At 29.0% G+C, this 27,356-nt stretch overlaps 2 protein-coding genes across 2 annotated transcripts; both read left to right on the plus strand.

The window, feature by feature from the left end:
* On the plus strand, nt 1-3,726 carry LOC105622598. The gene is made up of 4 exons (XM_012204014.1): nt 1-75; nt 1,107-1,343; nt 3,215-3,357; nt 3,511-3,726. Exons 1-4 carry the CDS (start codon nt 1-3, stop codon nt 3,596-3,598), a joined length of 543 nt encoding a protein of 180 aa, XP_012059404.1. The 3' UTR covers nt 3,599-3,726.
* A 7,969-nt stretch (nt 3,727-11,695) lies between these two features.
* Nucleotides 11,696-26,099, plus strand: LOC105622644 (mediator of RNA polymerase II transcription subunit 15-like). The gene is made up of 3 exons (XM_012204058.1): nt 11,696-11,797; nt 21,461-21,657; nt 24,192-26,099. The coding sequence occupies exons 1-3, from the start codon at nt 11,776-11,778 to the stop codon at nt 26,097-26,099; spliced, it is 2,127 nt and encodes a 708-aa protein (XP_012059448.1). The 5' UTR covers nt 11,696-11,775.
* Nucleotides 26,100-27,356: the final 1,257 nt, after the last annotated feature.

Genomic DNA, 27,356 nt, shown 5'->3' on the forward strand with positions numbered 1-27,356 from the left:
ATGTCGGGAAATCGCAGTAATATTTCTATACTTCTATTCGCCACTATGGCAGTCCTCCATTCGGTGATTGTACAGGTAAGTCCTGGTTTTTATTCGGCAGAAAGTTTTACTATGTAAAAAAAGTGCTTTTTATTACATTCATAGCTTATATGTTATGAATTATATTTAATGAACGAATTAGCCCTAAAATCTAATTAATATCTTGCTTGTATTATATGTTTTCTTAACATAATTATGATATGTATCATAAACGATAATAACTAAGAATTGTATTATTTACGAGATTACATTTTATCGAGGATTTATAAAATAAATATTTTATAAAAATTTGCTGAAATTGCTGAATTGCATAATAAGCATTTTTTTTTTAAAGAAGCATAAGTCTATGATTTATAAAAAACTGAATTGCCTCTCTCTCTCTCTCTCTCTCTTTCTTTACCTACAAAAATAAATCATTAAATATAAAGTAGATATTTTTTTCGAAAAAAACATGATTTAATTAATTTTAATAAATAATTAAAATTTTATTGCAATGACATATTTATATTATGCAATGACATATTTATATTATGCACGACATATATGTGTGTGTGTGTATATATCTGTGTGTGAAACACACACATACACACACACACACACACACACACACACACACACACACACACACACACACTTTTTTACACATACACATATTCTATGTACATATGCGTACACATTGCACTGTGCTACGTACTTGTGAAATATATATTGATACTTAATTCTGTTTGGAATTAAAGTCACATTGAATTTGTTTACTTTGTAATATAATGCATAAAGAGATGGAATAAAGAAACGTCCTTGACTTTGAAATTGAGGCAACGTTACACTCTGCTGGACTTGAAACTTTCTCTAAATTGTAAAAGCGAGTTATGATTTGGTAATTGAAAGAGATCATTTTTTCACAATATTATAAAAATATTTACGATGATCCATTACTTCGTTTAAAGAGCTTATATTTTAAAAGCTTTTTGTTAAATATGTTTATAATAATATTTCTAGCAATCTATCTAATAAATGAACTTATTATAATGCTTTATTTTTCTAATGATATATTTGTCAATTTTTAGGGACGAATAATAGTAGATGATTATTTTGATGCATATCAAAATTTTCAACCTGTAGTGGGATTTCGTCAACCTATTGTCGTGAAAGAAGAACCGAAAAAAGATCAAGACTTTAGCAAAATTCCTGGAATCCCGGGAATAGATTATCCTCTTTATCACACAGTGCCACCTACAAGTTTTTCTTGCGCACATGTTCCAGTCGTACCAGGAATGTACGCAAACGTAGAAACTGGTTGTCAGGTATATATTAACGATATTTATTTATTTTTAATATTTCATGCTAATTGTTACTAATAAGAGCTGTTACTTTTATGAAAGTAATCGGAATGAATTATTTTAATACGAAAAATTTTTATTATGGATAAGAAAGAAATTATATAAACATGTAATAAGTTAAATTCGATTGAGCTGAAATATCAATTAAGAACATGCATATAACTTAAGTGTATTTGCAGCTTTGGAAAGTACAACAACTGTTATTTATGAAATGAATGACACAAGTATATGTATGAAATATTAAAAAAAGTATTACGAGGACTTCAACAGTGAAAACAGAAAGGCACAGAAGTGTAAGCGCGTTATTCAATAATGTACGATTGATTTCAGCAAAAAAAAAAGCATTATCATATTTATATTCTCATCATATTTATATCCGTATAAAAAATTGATGTGGAAATTTAGATGTGTAATCTCTATAAAAGTGATAACAATATTCAACAAAATGAAATAAGATTTAAAAAATACTAAAAATATCGGTATTCAAGGCCAATACCAATAATATATTTGTAATGAACTGAAGTTCTCCATGCAGTATTACGCTTTCCGTGTCGTGTTTTATCGTAGAAAACGATGGAGCTGCTCGGAAAGCAAGGTAAAATCATTCCAACGATTTTAACCGCGCGCAACGTGAGCTGTGCGCGGACAAAGTAGAGCGGATTTATTATGTAAGAGAACGGACTGGTATTATTAAAACCTCAAGGCAACGCGGGAGATCGCGGTAAGAACCGATCTCGCTTTAGTGAAAGATATAACTCTGAGGGAGAACAGTCTTGGCAAATTGTTATTATCATAATTGAGCTTGATTCAGCCCCTCTCGGTGTTGAGATACGATGAATGTAATTTTGTCTCCTTGTGTTTTCAATAACTTTCGTAATTTCAACAAATATATCTTTTCTCATCACTTATTTACACTGAAAAGATTAGCTGAATATGACAAAGCATTTTTAATTGGCTGTAGCTAATTTTTGGTTGCAATACCAATTAAAAATGCTATGCCATCTAAATTGCTGTAGCAGCTAATCTTTTCTTTCAGTGTATAATATTCGCGTTCGAGTCACCTAAAATATTTATAGCGTCGTATAAATATAGTAGTTTAAAATATCACTTATGCTTTCATGAACAATAAAGCGCAATGACATAAATGATGTTACGTGACTCAAATGCCTCGTCATGCATCGCAACTTGATTTCCAGAACGCGCGCTAAACTTTCTTTTTCGAGAATGTCATTTGCTTCCTTTATATTTCCTTAAACCTGACGTCTACCGTTTCACGTCGTTCCTATTATTTTCAGTAAACTTGCACAACGAGTTTCGCATTAATTCCTTAACTACGACATTTATGTAATAGAAAAGCATTATATTAGTCTTATTTTATCAGTTTGCATCAGTGCGTGATTTTTTTATTTTATATTATTTATACAGAAGTTCAGTTGTTTAAAATGGCTCTTAAATAGAATTCTATATACGACTAATTATGTACTATTTAATTTATGTGTATACGTTTTTTATGTATACATATATCCCAAACAAAACAATAAGTCATTATGATATCAAAATGATGTCAAAATGACTCCAAAATGATCACTAAAAGAGATTTTTCAATTATTTCCGATTCATTTTAATGTCATTTGGATGTATCGTGATTTGTTGTTGGGTATATAATATACAGGGTGAATCAGAATCGTTGATCCAACTTTTATTTTATGAGAAAATTATCAACTTCATACCTAATTAAATTATAACGTGTGTAGTCAATTATTTTCTCATAGGGTAAAAAGCTGATTCAGCGACTCTGATTCACCCTGTATATGTAATATATAATATTATTACAGGCATATCACATTTGCCATGACGGGCGTGAAGGGCATCAGGGTGCCTCTTTTTTATGCACTAATGGAACGCTTTTTAATCAAAACGAATTTGCATGTGACTGGTGGTACAATGTTAATTGCGCCGATGCACCAGCTCTTTATAGGTAAAGTTTCTTTTTTTCGAATAATCCCAACAGAGACGCGTCCACAAAATGTGTAAATATGTGAAAACATTTTATAATGATTTAGTGAATTGTTAATTTATCAATATAATTTAATCTATAAATAACTTTGCTGATTTAGTGCTACATTTGCAGGCTAAATGAAGACCCATTGAAGAATCCGTACGTACCACAGGAGACAAAAGACGCGATTCGAAAGAGATTGAAGATCGTCGTACTTTAAATGTGTGTAAAATTAGCTGTAATACAGCTGATTAATTTAACCTACATTATTTTCATATAAAATTTATTTATAATATTTGTTCATGTGTCTCTTGTTCAGATTAGTAATAAAAAAACTAATGAATTATACGAATATTAATTTTTCATGTACAATTAACAATGTTAGTTGTTCCTCCATAGCACGATTAATTTCCTAAATTTAATCCTCAATTTTCTACTGATTAACTTGTAAAAATTTACATTTCTGTCAAGAGCATTCAATCCATTACATTCGTCGAGGAATATGAAGGTGAGTATTAAGATAGTGAAAGGCATAGAGAGAATTTGAAATATACTAAGAGAAGTATTTCATGAGTGAAATTGGCATATGAAATTAATTAATGTCTTTTCTATTTTCCGTACAAATTCACTCTCTTTTTTATATTTCAATATGTAATTTCAATTTTATATAAAATATAGCAATTCAATGAAAAGAATAAATTGACGCAATAGTATACTGTCATAATAAATAAAATTGAGAAGCTAAAACGCTAATATATTTATGTTTATGAAAGGATTAATATAATAACTTTACCAGAGAAATTATAGTTAAATTATGAGACACCTGATATATCGGGTAATTAAAGTTGTTGTAATGTTTTATTGCATTCACTTAGATATGACGTTAATATGCAATTTTAATGTTTTAATTATCGCATCTTATAAAATCTTGACAGAGACTTTCTGTCTTCCGCATTTATTTATACGACGTCAGTGATAGATTCGAAAGTCTTGATGCACACACATAAATATTCAATTGTCATTAATTACCTAGCGAGAAGGATGAAAGTCGTAGATACCGATCTAATACAATCATTGCTTTTAGAGAGAGTATCTATTGTTGGTAAACTCAGTGCGTGAATATTCTCGTTTTTATAAAAAAAGTAAATAATTATAAAAAGTAAATAATTAATAATCAAAGAACATGGTCAAAATAGAAAGAAACGGTTTTAACATTAAAACTTATAGAACTCGTTTTTAAATAACATACCTCTCCCTTATTCATATTTTGTCCTTTCTAAAGTATAATGAGTATGACATAAATCTTGACACAAATCTTGTTACGTATGTAATAATTTTGTTAATTTGTTTACTTTAGAATTATTAAATTGTATAAATGCAGACGTATATTTGTGTGAATGTGTATGTATACGCAAGTTTTTATTAAATTACGGATATTACAAGTTTAATTGAAGCAATATCATAAATATATATTAATATATTAAAACTGTTCAAGAAGAGAAACTTGATTGCATTTTCTTGAAAAAAATCATAGACAGGATGTTACATGGACATCGAATAGGAAGTAAAGTCAAGGACATTACTTGGCTCACTTTCGTTATCGAAAGGCTGTGAACGTCTTTTGCAGTGGAACGGATAAGTCGCGCGAAGCGGATAAGAACTGCCCTTTCTCTAGGCCGTTCTAGTAATGAGCTAAGTAACGATAGATAGATAGTTGAATACGCAATACACAATTCTCACACGGATCCGTATCGTTCTTTACAATTTTATTTTCAACATCTTGAATACCGGATTGACAAACAAAACTATAACACAAAACAGTTCTAATTGTAATGGCAATTCACTGTATAGTGAAAAAATTTTGCTAAAATTTCGCTGAAATTATTCTAATTTTTCTAACAATTTTCATTAAAATATCAGCAAAACTTCAGCAAAATTTTAGCAAAATTTCAGAAAAATAAAATTAATATAGTTTTATATAATTTTATTGTTGAAATAAGTATGCATTGTTGATTAGCATTACATTCCAAAATACACATGACAAAATTATGAGAAAACAAAAATATTTCTCTCTAAATTCGGAAATTAATTTCATATACTCTCAAGCGATTACCCTTTCTAATGTTATATCAAATTTAGCGTTGCTTAATCTCTGCGATCGTATATAAGAATTACTCCCACGACGATCTATAAACACTGTTAATGAATATATAACATTGTGACATATTTATCAAAGATGTAAAAAAATTGGAACACCTATATATAATTAAAGTATATTTCTTTCATAATTCACATATGTAATTATATGTATGTGTATATGTACAGTGTCCGGTAATGACTGTATAATCTCCCGTGGGTAGAGTAGACTAAACTTAATTGAAAAGTCCTTTATCATTTTATAATTTTTGCAATAGTTAACGAGTTATTAATTTTTAAAGATTGTTGAATAAGCAGATAAAATAGCGTAAGATAACTTTAAGATATTTTTCAGAGTTCTTTATAAAATATCTTAAAGATGTTTATTGTAAATAATTAACAATTGTATTTTAATCATTTATGACACAATTACGACAAAATTAGAAATAAAATTAGAACCAAAAATAAATTATCTTTGTGTTAATATCGCTTTTTACATATTCCTCCAAATCCGACATTGAAAATTCGTTACAAATAATAAGTAATTTGTTATAACTTTATTTATAATTAATACAATGTCGCATCTAAAAACTAAAATGAAGAAAAGATTTAACGAAACGACATTGCTTTCTTGTGTTCTAATCATCAATAAGCAAGCATAGATTGCGGAATAATTTTGACGATTGTTATGAGACTGTAAAACGTCGGTAGAAATTAATGGAAATAACATAACTTGTTTAGAAACTTTCATCTCTCTTCAATTTACTAATATTTCGAGGTCAACTGAATTGTTTTCTACGCTGACTTTCTCGAGCTTCGCACCATTACAACCACTTGCCTACATAAGCACAAAGAAGGAGTTCCATTGTGGCATTTATGAAGCTGCAATTAGATAGCATATTAGAATAGAATTATTGAATATCCTTTCTTCAAGTAATACAAGCAGCTGTGGAAAATTGCAATAGATTGCGCATGAGTGTCTTTGTTAATACATATATGGATGAGATTCATACATCGAGCAATATATCATATCGATTCATCCACCACTATTATAGAAAATTGAAATTTATAATTATTATCAATTACACGTGTATTAGATTAAAATTAAACAATCAAAAATAATTATATAAGAAAAGTTTTTGTGTAATAAAATAAAACTTTGTAATTTTTTTTTAATTATACATATATGAAATGTTTATCGATCGCTATTTATATATAGTTTGTTAGTCCATTTAAATATTTTAAATTATACACAAATATGGCACATAATATCAAATTTGAACACTTTAATTGTATAATCGTTTGATATTGTATGATATTTCGACAAGAATCAAATAATATAGCAAAAAATGTTTTTAAAGAATATTAAAGTGATATTAAGTTTGATATTATATATCGAGTTTGCGTGTTTGCGACTTTAATGGATAATTTATTCGTAGATTTACAAGATACATTGTGGGAGATATATTTTTGATTAATCTGTAGCTGCGAGTGAGTTCTTAGACATTCCGTATAGATAGACATACACTTCGTTTCATGACAAGCTGTAATAAATCGATGTAACACGTAAGCTAATAATGAAGTTCGAATCACATATACACACGGACAATACATGACAAATGTAAAACATGTTTCGCATGTGATCAACTCTCATTTCTGTCACATCGCAAATCATAGTTAATGATTAAGTAGATACAATTATCAGGTACATTAAAGCGATGACTACTAATCCTTTTCTATATTTTTTATTATTACGGAGACGCAACGTTTCCAGAATATAATTAGAAAGTGGTCCATTAAAATGCGTTTAGGTAATTTGCGTAGATAGAGATAATAAAAATTCACACAATGGCCTGCATCGGTTTACGAATTGATTCTAACTAAATATTTTTTTTTACAAAATAATCGAAATAGATTATCAACCGTACACATTCTCTTCGAACACGTATGCGCACACACTCGTCGTATATCATAAAGATTAATATGCCAAGCAAACAATGCGATTTCAACGTATGATTTCTGGATATATCATACGATATTGCACAAAATGCGGTCGTCTGATATACACAAAGCGATTATTCGCCCAGTGTCACGCTTGAATAACGAGATGACGTGGATAAGTACAAACTGTACATGTTCGTGCGATGACGTCAAAGTAACTCTCTAATTTAAGATTTACCTGATTTCAATTTTACTCATTGCATTGATTGATTAAGTAAAAAATTAATGAAATTAACGAAATTAAAAATTAATAAAATGAAAAATGAATGTAACATCAAATATGTATAGTTTATCGAAGCAAAAGACATAGAGCATCCATGTATAAAATTAGTCTACAAAAATGAGAGAAAATACGAAGACGGCTAATTTCTATCTTTTCCATTTAACCAAGCACACAATATGTTAGAAAGAGGAGGAGAGAAGCCATCTTCTTTTTGTGTTCTCTTTCTGTCTCTCTTTTATTTTTGTTCACTATATTTATACTATTTATACTATTATTATTTATACTAGTTATACTATTTAGATTTCTTATACTATTTATGGATGGTATAGTCCATGTTGTTATATTGATTACAAGAAAGAATATTATATAATCTGTTATATTAGAAGATGTATATTATTTATCTGAAGAATGTATTGCATTTGCTGCAATCATATTTTTTCGATTTTTCTCGATAAATATTCTAATCAATATCGGTTCGATTGAATGAAGGATAGCATAACCATGTATTAGAATAATATTCAGTATGAAATTTCCTCAGATTTGCACGCATCAAGATAACTTTCATTCAAATTCAATTAGTTTCGATCCCAAAGAGACCTGTTATTAATTCTTATTATAATTTGCAGTATCAAAATGCATCTAAAAAAATAATGCCAATTTTTGAAGTTTTGCCTCTGTCTACGTACGACAAAAAATGTGAATCATACGGTTAGAAAGAAGATACTGTTTATTAAAATAATTAAATAATTTATTAAGGGCCGGTTATTCCACTTTTTGATAAATTTTATTTGCGAGATAAATCTGGTAATCCGCGCATGTGATTGGGTAATTTTGCTAATTACCCAACAGGTAAAATTTACTAAAAGATGGAACCTAAGAAAATTAAATTAACTAGCTTTGTTGTATGTTAAATAGATTTAAATTTTCTTAAAGAAAAAGCACTGTAATACTAGTTTTGTCAAATCATATTAAGTACACTTCCTTTTTCTTTTCATAATCAATAATTTAGTACAATAATTTAATAAAATTACAACTGTCTTTTTGTTTTGTAACGAAATAAAATACAAATCGAACAATTCTTATCGATACTTTTCATACCTTTGAGTTTAACAATAGAGAAGTCCTTTAATTAAAAGTATCAGATTCAGTAATATAAAAAGATAAATCTGAAAAATTAAAAAATAGTTAATACTTGATTGCCAATAAGACGTTGCTAAATATTGCTGACAATTTTTGCTGAAAGGAAATTCTCCAAAAGATTATAAACAATCAATAGCATTTTTCTGCTATTTTATTACCGTCTGAGATCTTCTGAATTCGTGCAATCAAGATTTTATTATGAGTCAGTCACACGCTCGTTCACGGTGAGTAAACAGCGTGAGAATATGATGTACAAGTATACATTGATATCGCTGAAAAATGTCGCGTGTGCCATTATTCCGCAAAAAAGCTAAATACATGTGTATGTATATATATATATATATATATATATATATATATGTATATATATAAACTTAATGCCGACAATACACTTTATCTGAGAGAAGAATATAGAGATATCTCTGATTTTTAGAACATTCGTTAGAGATCTATGCTGTTGTATATGTATTTTATCAATATCATATGTTTTTTATTATACAATTTCTTTATCTGTTATATTTCTGTTATCTGTCAGTAAAACAAAATGCAGAATCGTGGTCATAACATAATATTTCATAGGTAAATAATTGTTTCCTATAACTATCATAAGATGATTATCAATTTCAGTAATTTATGTTATTGTACTGTATTCATATTTATTCTGTATTCATATTTTACACTACTATATATTTAGTTTATATTTTTGTCAACATTTCGTTTATAATTAAAGGGAAGAAATTCTGTATAAAGTAGACTAATATGGCCAATGGAGACATATTAATATACACTAATAGGATAACTCCGGTATATACACATACGCCGTACCTATCAAAAACTTAATTTATTAAATATTATTTACTATGTTTAAAGAGAGAGAGTAAACGAACTATATCAGTAAAAACTTTATACTGTCTACTATTATGAAAAAAATATTAGAAGTCTGAAATATTTATATTAAAAAATGGACTTTTTTAAACTCTTACATTTTTGCCGTATGTCCCATAAAGGTCCCATATATGGTTACTCATAGGAGAAGGAGAGGTATGTACAGCTCATAAAAAATTTACAAATAATACATATAAATAAAATGTAAAATGATACAATAACTTATAAAATGTTTACAAAGTTTTATTAAGGAATAAGAATGATAAATATATATATGAAATAATAAATAATAATTACAATCTTCCCACATGTATTACAAGTGATGACATGAGGTACATATTTCAATAATGCGTTTATTACATTTAGTGCACTGAATTTAATCTGAGCTCTTTGTATGCTTTGGGCATACATCTCGCTTGCTAAAAATGCCATATATCCCAAACAGGGATGTACAAGACAACAAACTAAAGAACACAAAAGCAAAGTACTTATGTTTTACAACATGCTTTATTATTCCTCTACACTCATGTATCACGAAATAATCACCAAGTCTTTTGCACATCCTACAGTAACCATTTTATGTAGATTATAATTTATGATGGTGCTATTGTACTTAACACAGTGACAAATCGATTCAACTCACAATAATTTTATTAATATTAATAATAAGAAATTGAAATTGTAACACTATACTAATATAACATAAAGACATGTAACAGAGAATAATTGCGGAAAAATTACCTCCTTCTATTTTTTCTGACTTTTGCAGCGTAAATTTCAACACGGCGTATTTGCCAGAGTTATCCTATACACATAGTAATGAGATCCATTCTACCTCTTCCTGTCTAGAGATGTCCGACTTTCCACTCGAAGCGAAGTCTACCCCGGTCCCTCCCTGTCTAGGAAATGTCAGAAAATTATAAAATATTTATGATATTTTTCTTGTTATAATAATTTTTTGATGAATAATGAACAATTAAAATTTTTTTAAGGTCACAACCTTGGCAATATATGTCAAGGTGAAGGTCATCCGAGAGGATATATATTTTATATATAAATATATATATATTTATTTATTTATTTATTTATTTATATAAAATATTCAATTTCTCTCTCAATTATATAGTCATTCGCGCAAGGACGAATTGAAAGCGGTTTCAGGGGCATGTATTCATTTAATATATCTAAGGACCACTTCGACCAATCCTGATTAATTTTAATCGACTAAATAGTCCTTTGAGATCGACCAATCGTATTTGTCAATGACAGATGTGATTGGCCTATTCCAATGGACTAATCGATTAAAGTTAATTGAAGTTGGTCGAAGTGTGCCCTAAGCTGTTTTTCTTCCGATCGATTGTCTTTCCGATAACGAATAACGAACAAAATAGCCGTTCATGTTAATTTTATGTGCACTTAATCATATTAATTCGCATGTATACGCGCGTTTAACTTATACAACATGAATTTATACAACCTATGACACGCTATGAGAAAAGTCTTGGGAGGAAGCTTGGTGGAAATGAGTACGGTTGCATGATGAATGATTGCGATATAACACGGTATCAATCTTGTTCAGAAATCAAAACAAAAGAGGATTTAGTCATATATACATTAAATCTATATTGTCTTCTACTTAATTTTGTCTTATTTTGTGATCTTGGGTCTTATATAGTAGTAATGAATATGATCGATTGTTGTATTAACTTCTATTTTGTTAAGAGTTACCATATTAGAATACCAAAACTAATCTTCAATTTAGATCCAGTTTTTCAAACAAATGGCAAATAATAGAAAGTAAGGAAAATGAAGGAGTCCAATGGCGGGACTTGCGCCTATATGTGCCGAATGTGCAGTCGAGTGCAAGATAGACTGCGGAAAAGTTACGGATATGAGAACCCCACTTGGTCTGCGAACCACGGGCGCGGCCTTTTCCCTCGGACTATAAAGCCACTACACTTCACTTCTACCAAACATTCGCTCGGCAATTCCGTCACTTACTCGCTCTCACCATGTGGCTGCTTATCCTCGCAGGTGAGTGCGATCACGTCACATTCTCACAAGAAAAGGATAAAATTTTGCAGTGCAAAAGTGCTTATGATTCAATTCATATCGCCCCCTTTTTATCAACTTATCTCCATGTGAATAACACGCTGCGGAGTGTACGTGCAACGATGATTCATGCGTGTGTGTTTTTTTTGTTGCGAAACGTGGATGTGAATTTTGTGTGGGGAAAACGGATTCTGCTCTTCACGAATAGGATGAAATTATTCACAAAAAATTGAAAAAATGTATTTTGAATTGTTTCATTTTATTATGCAAATGTATATTCATTTTTATTGTTTTTTAATGAAAAATATAGAAGGATAACGATTATTTTATATTTATTTTTTTCTGATGAAAACATTGAAATATTTTTCAAATGATGAATATGTTTAAGGAGATTGATTTTCATTTTTTATTAAAAATATAAAAGCGCTATACGCACATTTAGTTTTTAAAAATATAAATCAATAAATACAAATTGATACAACTATTAATTTCAGTAAAGTTTTTACATGAATTTTATGTAAATTTCAAATAAAATAATATATATGTATTATACTCTTTAAATATCAAATAACTTTAAAAAACTGTTTATTTAGTAGATAATTTAATAGATAATTTAGTCTACTAAATCTTTTTTATTGTTTTGTCTTTTACTAATGAGTAGATGTTTCGTAAAATTTTTTAATGATATTTATTCTATTAAAAATATCACTTATATAGTTAATGAAAAAAAAATTTGAAATTGAAAATGTGTTAATTATATTTTCAACATAAAACTAATCAAAACTGTATAAAAGTTGTGTAAACAACAGCGTACATATTTATTTATATATTCATATTAAATTTATATATTCATATTAAATTTGTTTATTTATTATTATATTTAGTTATTATACTTTCACTTACAAAATAATGAAAAAATTTTTAATTTTTTGTGAAGTAATCGAACCCTATATATGATCTACCTAAATCTTTGCGATTTTATCTAATTTTTGAATTCAAAATTAAAAATTCTGATCAGATTCAAAAAAGAAAACACTTCTAAATATTAAAACAATATAAGATGTTTTCAAATATTTATAGTACACTAAATTTTAAGAAAAGATAACATTTAGGTGATATTAGGTATATATAACTAAATATGTTTTCCCCTTTTTCGTAAACAAATGCTGGAAAATGCAAAATAAAGTCCCATTACTTCTGTAAGATTATAAGATTATTAACATATCGACATATCGTTTATTGGTATATTAGAGGATACAAAAAACAATTTTCTAAGCAACTGACTTTTTTACTTATTTACTTATTTCCACAAAGTTTAGCAAATGAATTATAGCCAACTCAATTAGACGCATTAATGTGTATCAATGCATAGTGCATATTAAAGTTTAATATTGATTTAATTTAGATGTAAAAGTGAAATATTTTCAATTAAAAATACATATTTTACTTAACAATACAATAAAATGTATTGAAGATAGTTTAACCTGTTTCTATATATTCTATATTAAACTTTATATCAATTCCTATACGACAGCTTTAATATCTAGTGTGCACTAAATGCATCCGATCGAATTTGAATCTATGATCTGGAATAACAAAAAGAAGTTATACAATTAATGTGCACACTCAATGTATTTAGATTGCTTCTTTGGTTATAAACAAAACATTACGACAAAAATATATAAATTAAATACAGTGTTATAAAATATAAATATAGAATTACAACACAATAAACTATGGAATTTAATAACCATCTCTTAGTAGTAATAAAAAAACAATTATTAGGTATATACTTACAAAATATTATATCTACATTGTGTTCTGTATTTTACTTTACTGTACTTTACTTTACTCAATAACAGAACAAAGTGAACAATAAAATGAATCGAGTTAGATGGCAACCTGCAGGATTTATTACTGCAGCTTGTTGAATTAAGGCGTAATTGCACAGTGAGTAGGGCATATTGGATTCTAAGCCCATGTACAGTCTAATTATCTTATATGTCTAATTATCTTATATATCTTATATTTTAAATTAATTTATATCTATGATTATACAAAGTTTCATGGCGATACAGAGATTAATTGTTCTGTAAATGAATAAAGTTTATTTATAGAACAATTAATTCTTTTATTTATTTATTCACAATTAATCTGTGCATTGCAATAGAAAGAATTTCTGTATTTTTGGCAATTTGAAAAACACGCATGTTGAATTTATCGTTTTTACTTGCTGAATCCGAAAATTATAATTAAAATAGTCTTAATTTTTTGGGAAATATACTTTTGGAACACATTTTATTAAAAGAATGCAACAGCTAATTTTTTTATTATTTTGTTAAATCGTGTTTACAATAATTTCTTTTTGTTTTTACAAAAAAATATTTTTTTTTCATTAAAATTAATTATTATTAAAGTTATGACTTGCATTGTACAATAAATAAGATTTCGTAATGAAGGCTATTATTGTGTAGAGCGTTTATGAAGCAGAATATACTAAAGGCCTATTCTTTATAGTATTTCTTGCACGGCTCTCTTTTTCCTCCAGCGTAGAGAAGAAGAAGCACATCCTTTTTAAAATTAAAAACTTTTATTTTCCCGATAAACGATTTAAATGATTAAATTAAACAACAAAAACAATAAGACTACAAGCCAAATTAGATATATTAGACTTAATACTAAATTAATATATTTTTATTACCATTTTATGTTATCATTATTTTTTATGTTAAATACAATTTATTGAAATTCAACGGTGCAGATTATAAAAATAACATTAATCAAAACAAGATAATTCTCGCATATTGTATCATAATCAATTCATACTTGTCGTTCTTTGAAATTAATGGAGATGATCGTCTATTATCATGTCAGTTCGAGTTTCTATATTGTAAATGATCAATATATAAAACGTAGTAAATTAAACGTTCAGTTATAACGTTTCAGTTATAACTGAAGTTTTAAATGTAGAGAATTTCAACTTGTTTGAAGTGTGACTTCATTTCTAAAATTTTTAATTGTGCGTAAAAGTTCATATATTAGACAATCAAGCTGTAGGCAATAAGCAATCAATTTGTAAGGAAATAAGAGTAGACAAACGGTGCTATAGACAATCGTAGGCAAAAGAAACCCTCGCAGAAATTATATAAATTCACAAGAAAGAAATATGATTAGACATAAAGAATCGCCTTGACCGCATATGACCTTTTTCACCTAGGCATATTTAATTTTTATCAAGCAATTTTTTACTTAAAAAAATGTAAGTTTATAAAAATGAAAAATAAAGGACAATTTTTATTATTATTATTATAATTATTATTATTGAAGTAAATTTTTTTAACTTTTATTTAAAAAATTTTTTTAACCTTTATAGTTTTATAATATTAAACAATATTTGCTTATTTAACAATATTTGCTTCGAAAAAAAATCAATTTTCTTTCAAGGAGTATTTTACCCCTTGAAAAAAATGCCTATGTGAAAAAATATATGTTTCTTATTTTAATTTGAATTACAATATATGAAAAATTTATCAAAATTGAAAGGAGATATTTCTCTGCTTTCCCTTGTTAATGTTTCTTAAATTAGATTAACGTACAATTTTAATAGAAAATAGTAGATAGCGGTTTTCTTCAATTTATTAAATAAGTTATATGCATTAATTCTTACATACATATTTGTTATAAAAATTTCTCTTTTTTCTAATTATCTTTTTTTCAAACAGAATAAAATATACTTATTAGTACACAACAAAATGTATACATTTACGTGTAGTAAATGTATTTTCTCTTTTATTGTATAATATATTTCTGATTGATAATTAAACTGAAATACTCTTAATGAACATCATGATGTAATTGAATGCAATTTAATTATATGTTCAACTGTATTATACTGTACTTTATTAAGCTAATATCAACTTTAGCAATATGGATGGCAATGTTCATATATCAGATCAATAGAAAGTTGCTTCCGACGTACGTTTATGCAAAGAGTAGCTATACGCACTATAACATATCAGTTTCTACTTGACATGCCGTGTAATTTTATTTTCTTTTGCGAGTTTCTTCATAGTCCATGACACCGCTGTAAAACATCCTTCTCGTAACATGAAGCTATCAGATTTTCTCATCTTCGAAAGAATTCACGTAACGATAATTGCACGAGAAGCCGCAGGGTCTCTTTGCCTAATTTCCTCCTTAGTACATTGATACAATGCCGCAATGAGAACTCGAATCTATGTTTTATGATCTCTCGTTTCCTCCAATGTATAAAAAACCGTCAAGTTAAGAAACGCGTTTCCTTCCTAGGCTATTATTGCATGTTATCGAGATCTTTCATGTCGTCGCTATGATGACGGGATAAATTTTTATTCACGTATTAACAGATCTTTATTATTGTATTTTCCTAATTTAGTCATTAAATTGTACTTAAAATATTTATCATTCGAAATATTTTTAAAATAGATTTGATGCAAAATATTGAAATAGTAATTGTATCAAAGTTTGTTTAACGCCATTTAACGAATATAAAAAGTTAACTTCATTTCGCATAAATAATAAAAAATGTTTATATTATTAAAATTATGTAGAAGATAATTGCAAACGACTATAATTTTATCAATAATATAGAAAAAAAGTCACGTATTAATTATATTTATTGCATTTTTTATATAATTTTTTTATTTATATAGTAATGACTTTGTATGGCATTTATATAGATTATGTTTATATGAAATTATCCGCCGCGGGCGATGATATTTCGTAACTAATCATTAAATATTTTCTATATATGGCGACTATTCTCATTTTTATAAATTTATTATTTATTTGCTCTGTTATATACGTTATTTATAACACAAATCAGTAATAGCGACAGTTGAAATGAAAAATCTCACGCGCTCGTATCGCCATCGATTGAGAAATCGATGTCGAACATAAATTGCGTGAACGAACGGTATCGCCTTTCTAACCGATATACCATATAGTACCGGGTTGCAGCTGCAACTGCTACCAACTTGAAAATCGAAAGTAGTCAAAGCGGAAGATTGTTACGTACAATATGCATAGATAAATAAATAAATAATTTATCCATAACGTTATTTATTTATTTATTTATTAAAAATAATAAAATTTTAATCGAGATAATGTTCAGTAAACACAAGGAGTCCTATGGCATGCTGCGCTTCTGCGTACTCCGACTTGGAGTAATCTAATTAATCAGCTGTAATCGTTAATAAATTGATAAATAATAGTCTGAGCTAAAAAATCGGAAAGAAAGAAAATTGGAAGAAAACTTTTAGTTCAAAATTTCATCCTTTTTCATTCCCAAAATATTAAGAATTATGAGATATATCCCTGTATATCTAATATAGAAATACATATAATATATGTATGTACATATAACAGGGTGTTTTTCAAATAATGCCTAATAACTCTAATTATATATGTAAGTATATATATATATATATATATATATATATATATATATATATTATAGTAGTAGTATATATATATATATATATATATATATATATATTATATATAGTATAAACATATATAGTGCTATTATAGTGCACAGTCCTATCAAAAATTGAATCGAAAAGCCCTGAGCCATTTTTTCTACAATACTCAATAAAAAAATTATTACCAAGTAAATATAATTCAATTAGCGCCGTTTTTTATTCAGGCACACGTCAGTGAACCGCGCACTTGGGGTAAGTAGACCACTATCAAACGGTTCACTGACGTGTGGTCGAAAGGAAGGCGCCAATTGGATTAGCTTTACTCGATAATAACTGCTTCATTGAGCGTTGTACAAAAAATGGTTCAGGATATTTTGACTCAATTTTTTATTAGGGATTATATGATTGGTGGGCGCTATTTAATAAATACTCTGTATACATAATACATGCTTAATATATATATAGATGTGTGTATGTATGTATGTATATTGAGAATTTTTATTTGTACATATTTTTCTGCATGTATCACTTACTAACGACCTCTAATGAATGATTCGACCCGCGACTAAGGCGGAAGTCTGTGCGCAGCTTTAAGCTAGAACTAAAAGTGAAAACTGCCAGTAATAACATGTCACAGAATATACGCTAATATAATACTGTACATTGCCAACATGGAACATCAACACTCTTTTTCATTATCTTCTACATTCTTGCATTTCCCTTTCTACTTCCGTTTCTTAAATTCTTAAAAAAAAAGTGTTCCAATATACTGAATAGTCAGTATATTAAAACATTTTTTCTTAAGGGAAGTACTTCTAAATAAACAATGTCACAGTTTATTGTCTTATTTATTCAAATATTATAAACTTATTATTTATAAATATAACAAATAATAACAAATAATAATATTAAATAATATTAAATAATATTAATATTTGAAGAATTAGAGCTACTAAGGCTCAACTTCGCCGTCAGTATTTGAATATTTATTTAGATAAGAAAATAAAGTAAAGAAAACAAAACAATTGTTGATATATGATGATATAACATTACATACATTATCATAAGGTACAAGGATTGATTAGCGTTGTAATATCTAAATAGTTTTCTATAAATTTTCTCGATTATTTATTCTTAAACATTTATGATCTTAAACATTTAGGGATATTTTAAAATAAAAACTAATTTAAAGTATCAATTTTCAAAATAATCTTATAGAGATAATTTTTGCTAGAATAGAGCAGAAATATTATGCGGCCTTAAGGAATCTTGATCAAATACTCAAGACAGATTATCCGAAAGTGAAAGGTCGATGGCGTGGTTTCGCATTGTCCTTATTGCATCACTAATTTCACCTCTAATCCAACGCTCGAACCTATTAAACCTAACACTGCAGTTTTGAAAGATCACTTATTTGTATTATATCTATCGATCGAATCTTTGCTTGGTAGTAATTATAACTACATTGTACCAATGAAAAATAGAAAAAATCATTCTAAATTAGATTCTAAATTTTCTCCGAGAAAAAAATTGAAACTTATATGTATGTACATCATCATGATTATAAACAAAACGTTAATTAACATTTGTTTATGTCTTTTATTTGCTTAAGAATGTATGAGTTATATGTCTCAAAAATATAAAAATTTCATCGATTATCTTGATTTTTGGTCATTTTGATTTTTGAAGCCGAACATAAAAAATGTCATAGATAAATGTTCAAATTTACAATATTATTATCATATTGTTAGTAATAATATTATTCACCAATAGTCGTAGTTACTACTTCATTACCGTTTATGTTGCTAATAATTACTATTCAAGTAACTATAGAAATTGAATAGCAACTATAGAAATATTTCAATAGTAGTTCTCAATAGTTCCATTTCATACGGATTCTATATAATAATCTAGTCTATATAATATTTATAAATATATAAATAATTATATAAATATGTAAATACAAAAATAATGTTCAATAAAGTAACATTAAGATACAAACTTCGTGAAACACATTAATTAAATAAAGTTTGTTAATTGTACGTATACACTCGCGGTATGGGGGATGTTGCTTAATCACGGCTTCCTCCTAAGGACGCGCATATAGTATTATTACTCAACGAGGGAAAAATTACGCACATCCGTGCAATATCCCACGGACTAACAAAAGAAGGAAAGCTAACCGGATTGCCGCACGCTTTTCTCTCTTTATTTCAAAAGAATCGGCGTGATCATATTTATAATAATACTGCTTTTATAGAAAATGAGACAATGTAATAATTTATTTCAAAATGTCTTTCTTCAAATTTAGTACTTTAAATTCGCAAAATAATTTTGTAATTTAAATTATTTAACACATAAGTCGTAATTTTGCGCCATTATTATATACTAATCTAAATTTTTAATTCTCTGAATCTTTAGATACTTAGTTAATTTGCAAAATAAGTTCTTTAATAAATTTTATATCTCTTTTTTCATAAATAACACTTTTCATTGGATCCACCTCCAATTTGGCTTATGTAGTGTTTTTTATTTAGTTATTTATTTGCAATGTAGAATCACGTAGAAAAAGAATTATATGCCGAATAAATTCATAGTTAAGGAGATTTGTTATTTTTCAGTGAAAATTAGAAAATCTATAAATCCTCATATAAATCATAAATTTAATGAGCACCATCAAATTTAGTCTATTTCATTCTTTTTATTGTTAAAGAAAACTAATTTGTTTAACATCTTCATTAGAAAACCATAGCAAGGTCGTAACATGTCATTTTCTCAATTCTTGTATATCTTCATCATTTATAATCAAAATACTGTAATTACATCTTTATTGCACGATATGTAAATCAAATTTTGCGATAATAACTTATGATTCTTAGTGAGTAAATTGCTAAAGAAACTGGTAATGAAGGCATGCATTTTGTGAAATCATTATGCCGCTTACGTGATGTGGGTATAAGAAGCAAAAAATGTAAAAGGAAACTTTCCTCGACTTCACTTTCAGGATCATCCAAGAATTATCAAGACTAGCTTTTAAATGATTAGAAATAATTAAAAAAAGCGTTTCTAAAAGATACGCGAATTAATTAGTTAAGCATTTTAAATAAAATAAATTTTTGTTTCCATTTCTCTTTCTCTTTCTACGTAAACACTTACTTTATAAATATACATATTTTGAAGTATGATTTATTAACGATGCATTAAAGTATCGAGAAAAGTATTATTTATATATCAACAAAATTTAAAAATTAATAAAATTAATATTAATGAAATTAATAAAATATATGGCAGTCAAAACAAAGATATTAAACTTCGTTTTAATTAAGATTTTATGATTATTAATTATCTTGTAAAAAAATTACTTTGTAAAAAATTGCTAAAGCTAATATGTAATATATTAACAAATGTTTTAGTACACGACATCGATTTTTCACTTTTATAGCACAGTTTGCAATTTTTACACATATAATACAATTCTAATTTTAATTTTACATCATTCTGTCAAAGAAACACAATGAAATATTTATCGATTTTCTTATTATTTTATTACGAGCTTAATTTGAATTGCATATTAATGCAAAATTGATCTAATAACACTGTCAATACGTAAATTTAATTTTTTTATTTTTAATATCGTAGCATACGTAAGTACATAAAAATTAACGTATTAGATACAGTTCATTAACCGAACTGTTCATACGCTTATTTCTTTCCGTTACGACAAGGCGCCTGGAAATGTTGAAAGCAAAATCCGTGGGAAGAGTTTCTTGAGCGCACGTCGTTGTAACTTTCTCTGCATTACTTTCCCAGCTCTATTCTAAGCGTTCGCGGTCAGGCAGAACGATATAGGTAAAAGTCACTTCCACGTTCGATTATTCAACTCCATCAAACTCCAAAAGGAAATGTATATAGGATTTGGCATTTTATGCAGCAGACAATTTTCACGCGCACGTGCGCGCGTGCACGTTTTGAAAAATTTCAAAAGAAATTTTTATCGTATGACATAATAGAAGAAATGTACATAAAAAAACATATTTGTTGATTAACACATTTATTATATTTATTATAGTTATTAAAGTAATTAATTTTTAAATAAAGAAATCTTTTTAATTTGAGTAAAAATGTCAAAATTTCTAAATTAGTTAAGAAAGATTTTGTATATTGCAATATTTGAAATCAACAGGTCTCCTTACAATCTCCGCTGGAGAGGAGATCAGCTTCGCTAAGAAAACGGCGTCATCAGCGACTAATGCTGATGACATTGTTTTGCTAGAGGTCGATATCAAAGATCCTGTCAAGAGATCACCAGTTTCAAGCAGCGGCATTTATGGAGCTTCACCTAGCCAATTCGTTATTCGACACGGTGATGACTCTCAAGAGGTATGAAATAATTTTACCGTATATATATCCATTAAATTTCAACTAATCGCATTATAGAATATTCAGTAAATATTTCGTCGAATATTCAGCATTATTGTCATTGGTCAATATGACTATATTGATTGCTTATTCGCCTACTAACGTGCTGACTAACTAGCCATGAACAGACTATTTTTATAAGACATTTGAATAACAGCATGTAGAAAGAGAGAGAGAAAGAGAGAGAGAAAGAGAGAGAGAGAGAGAGAGAAAAAGAGAAAGAAAGACTTAGGTCCGCCTTCAAGATCTAGGTGTTCTGATGCAACGAGGTAGTAGTCAGCTTTGCTAGACTCCATTACTCTCATTACTTGTATGAGGATTTCCATTTCACCAGTGCACTTCGAGGATAACGAGAGATTGTACATTCCGTGAAACACCGGATCCCTCTCTCCCCCTACTGTCTCTCAGCATTTTTATCCTTTCTTGTTAAATGAAGTTAAACTTCTAATAAGTTTGAAATTAAAATAATTATTCAATATATGTTACTTTTATCAGCTGTTACTTTAGATGGATTTTTATGATTAATATTATTAAAATATTTATTATATTATTAAAATATATAGAATATAAGGAACATAAAATTGTATGATAAAAAACAAAGTATACATTTTCAAAAATGATATTAATATGACAATAAGCGATAATAATTTTTCATAAATCAAGTTAAGTGGCTGAATATTTGATGGAACATCATAAATTAAGTTAAATAAATAGAAATAATTGTAAAAAATATTTTATTTCCATAAATTTAAACTGATATACTCAAAAGATGCGCAAAAATATGAATAAATTTTTATTATTATCAATTACCGTTGTATTGATTCAGTAAATAATATTAGATATATTCGCAAATCTATAGATTCGATTACAAAAAAAAGGTAACGGAGATTTTGCCGAGATGTGTGCTGCCTACGCGGTCGCTCGTGATCGCTCAGTAGTGCCGCTGCTCGAATGCAATCACTCGCTTGCATAACGCTTGCAAGTTTGCACGCCTTCTAATCGCCTCGACCTGACAGAACCGGTACAACCACACCCACTAACAGCCGAGTATAAGTTTCTAGTTTTATCTCATACGCTTATAGAATTATAACCTTCCCCACGGCCTTGTGTACCGTTACAGCGAGATGAGTCACTTTCGTGATCATTGCTTCTTTATCGGTCACTATCCAGCTCATCTACTGAGTTGTTGCGATAACTTACAGAGCAATAATCTAACCTTCGATTATTTGTTTCTAGTTATTAATAAGATCAAGTTCATTCACAGAATAATGGAAATGAAACAAAATAGAATATATCACCTTTAATTATTATTTCTTTTATTTGCGTTACCTTTAATTAATTTTTAATTAATTTTTACTTTTTATTTTTTATTTTCAATTACAAGTCTCGAAAATTTGAAAAAATTTACCAATATATAGCTGTAGATTAAGGCTATCAATATCGTCTCGGATATTCCTACTCTAATTCATAGGTATATTACCCGAGTAATATTATGATAAATAATTCGAGACATTTTGGTTGTCTATATTACAATTTCCTTAATACAAATCAAATAATTGTAAATCGAAATAATCGAGTGCAGCAAGAAAGTCTGTCAGATTACCAAATCTGAAGTATGTAACCATTTAGCTGTTAAACTAAGTGCTATTACACTCCATAAACTGCACAATAAATGATAATAAGTTAAATAACGATCGGCAAAACGAATGCCACAACACCAAGCATTCACTTTCTTTAACGACATATTCACAGTGAAGTATACAAAACAACCGAGGTGTCTCGAATTATTTATCAAGAGATTGTATTGTACAAGACTGCTGGCTTGAATTAAGCCGAAAGTTCGGTATTTGTTATACATATGTAATATTAAGAAATATATATTGATATAATCGCTTCAATTACTGTAAATTTAGGCTCTTATTTGTCCGTTTTTTTATTTATTGTTTATTTTGAAAACGAAATATTCGGAACAATAAAAAATTTATATTCTTTATCTATAATACTTATATAAGTAATTGGGTAATAAAGGGGGGGTAATAAAGGGACCAGGATACTTTTATGATAATCCCTATTATGATATCTTATAGATACGTTTTAGTTTTGCTTAGTTCCCAAAATTATTTATATTATAATGTATATTATATAATATTATTTATATTATATTGCGCATAGTATTTTGTTGTATATAACTTTTGTAATCAATTTTATATTTAAAATTTTATCGAACTTGCGTGAAATCTATTATTTGTCTGCTTTTTAACGCTGATTTAGATAGTTCATCATCAAGATTAAGGGTGTGAGCACACGAGAGAACACGACATCTCTTTGTGATTTCACAAGACAAGCATTGACTCGTTCACACACCGATTGTGCGAATGAATTGGCATTTATCTTGTCACAAATGTTATAAAATGCCCTCACGTACTCGCATCCTTAAGACAATTTCTCGCTATAACGCAAATGTTTACTAACGTAGAAAAATGTACAAATTTCAGCTATCGCCCGAATACTTAGCCGTTCTACGACAATTCACCGGAACTGAGCCACAGGCATACGCAAGACCCAATGAGCCTCAGCGTAGGCCACTTTATGCCAAACAGCAGCAGGCGCTGCAGCAGGCATATTACAATTATCGCAAACCCGTAGTTCCTGCTAGACCGAAACCTCAGTTACATCCCCAGTTGATTCAAGCTGAGGCACAGACTCAGGCATTACAGCCGACACGCGGTCCATCCGGAGCATCAACGTACCAAGTAGAATCTTACACTTCACCGAAGCTAGGCACGTTCGAGCAAGAGTTGTTGCAATTGGTATCCGCCAATCAGGCCCAAGAGTTTAATCTGATTCCGACGCAGCCTAAAACTGGCTATTCCCAACAAGAATATGTAAAACCAACGGCGGCACCGGTTCCTCAGTTACCTCCCAACACACAATACCAACAATATCATATTGAAACTAGTCCGCCTCCTCGTTATCCGCCACAACAACAAGTGGCGGCGACGTATCAGTCGATCGAGCAACCAGTTCAGATTCAGTACCAAACGCAAGCGGTAGATTATGCGACAAAAGGAATCGAATCTTTCCGCCCATCTCCGCAATACGACTACGAAAGCGACGGTGGTCAATTGAAAGCTCATCAAGGGCAGACCCAGGCGGAAATTGAAGCAAATGCCAGAGCTCAGGCTCAGGCCGAAGCGCAGGCCTTAGCTTTTCAGAAAATCGCTCAGGCATCATATCAAAAACATCATGACACCGCTTTAGAACAGATCAGAATCGATCACGAGAGGTATAGACAACAGAGCGCCTTGGAACAAATTCAACAAGGAGAGCAAGTGAGCGAAGCCGGACGAGCTCACATCGAAGGTCGGTTGGAACCTAAGGATCCAGAGGCCGCGTACAGGGCAAAATTAAAGGCGCAGGCGGCTGCCGAAGCCGCCGAAGCCAGGAGACTTCAGGCAGCTGCTGAACAGAAAGCCCACACTGACGCTGTACGTCAAGTCGAGGCTCAACAGCAGGCCCATGTAAGAGCACAGGAGAAGGCTCATATCGACGCTTTGAACTTTGAAAGAAATCAATTGCGTGCTCAGGCCCAAGCTCAGGCATTAGCGGAGGCTCAAGCCTTAGCATTGTACAAAATTTATCAGCAGTCACGCGCCAAAGCCAACACTGAAATTTTGGCAGCCGCTAAAGCTCAGGCAGAATCTAAGAAGGTAGATCCTGATGGTACACCAGTTGTTCAGTATCTTTTACCTAATTCTCAAAAGCTCCCGACACTTAATAATTACTTTACCAATGATGACGTGAACAAGTATCAGGCTTCCGGCTCTACCTATGCCACTAGATCCGTGACTAAACCAGATGATTCCAGTGAAACTACCGTTCAAGAGCAAGCTTACGTTCAACCTGTTATCAATCAACCTCGTCAAGTACACAAACTCAAAGTCCCACCGACTCAGTCTTCCATTTATGTTTCTCAATCAGGTCTCTTAAAAAAGTCGCCAGTCAAATCTCTCACCATCGAAGAGGTTATTGATCAAGACCAACTAAATAGTCCTCAAGTTGTACGTGTTCCCTCTCCTAAGGATCAGCAGCCTCTGACGCAAGAAGAGTTGTCTGTTCTAATTAATTCCGGTTACACCGTCACCCCGATACCTCAGACAACAAAATCGACTCAGCAGAATTACGTGCCGGAGAATGCTTCCGCAGTATACTATTTGAAGAAACAGCGACCGGCAGTCAGGCCTGAATATGTTACATATGAAGAGGTTCGATCGCAAAGATCCAGAAAGAATATACCTATTCTCAAACAAGACGACGCTAATGCTAGCGAGAAAGTCACTTACTTGGTACCCTTGGAACCCAGTTTTGGCACCAGACAACCGTCACTTAAAAATAACGAGTGATAGATCTTCGTTGTCGTAAAAGAATGATAACATTTAGAGAAACCTAAACGTTACTATTAGTTTAAATCTATTTCTTTCCTAAATTCTTTTTTTTTCTATCAAATGATAAAATTTTCTTTCTTTTTTTCGTTTTAAACTTATATGATTAAGGGTGCCGTGTAAACGTAGTCAAAAATAGCTACGTTAATTTTTTACGGAGAGCGTAAAATAAATTCGTTTATAAAGTTACAAATATACTATAGCAAACTTTAGAAAAATTTGTAGAGCACATATAAAAAAGATGAATATAATTTTTAAAAAATATTTTCTTGATGTATATGATAACAAACAGAATATAATTTATAATCGAAAAGATATTGCAAAAATTTTACGCGCGATTATCTAGTAGATATTAAATACGGTGCTGAGTCAAATGATTATTAATTTATACTTTTTTGTAAATAATAGAATTTTAATTAATAAAAATATTTTAAAAACACGAACTATTTTAAAATCTTGCTTCATAGTACGAAGGTAATACTTCCTTTATTCTTTCTTATTCATGTCTACATCTTTCTTTTTAAATTTTTATCAACACAAAACAAAATGTTACATATTACGGAAACGAGAAATATTTTTATATATCTATTTATAAATATTTTTATATATCTATTTATAAATAAGAAATGTAAATAGAAAATACAAAAAAATGAACATGCAAGAATTTTGTATGGATCAATTTCAATTATTTTATCATAGATCTTCCTAGCAAATAATATTATTAAAAACAGCCAGTTCATAATATTATTATTAATATTAAAGACATTATTAATACTCATCGTTAAGTACACTGTGTTATAAGGTTTCTGTTTCTCAACATCTGAATAATGATTTTTATTCCTAACTGTTGAAAAAAAATACAAGGTTATAAAAATTCCATTAGATTTTAAGATATTAAGCATTTTATAAAAAAAATAATTTTAAACAATTTAAACTTATTTTTTTGCTTTACGGAGTAAAATACATAAAATACATAAAAATCACTATTCATATGTAGAGAAACAAAAACCTTATAAATCAGTGTAGGTTTAATATTAAAAATTTTATTACTTAATTTAATATATCATTTAATATATCATTTAAAATTGTACACAAAAAAGATTTTATATCATCACATTTATTTTCATATATTCTAAAAATATTCTTTTTTTCTTATAACTCTATACTATATTTATATTACATCACATTTGCATTATTACATAAGAAATTCAAAACGAA

This window comes from Atta cephalotes (assembly GCF_000143395.1).
Source record: "Atta cephalotes unplaced genomic scaffold scaffold00047, whole genome shotgun sequence".
Taxonomy (NCBI): Eukaryota; Metazoa; Arthropoda; class Insecta; order Hymenoptera; family Formicidae; genus Atta; species Atta cephalotes.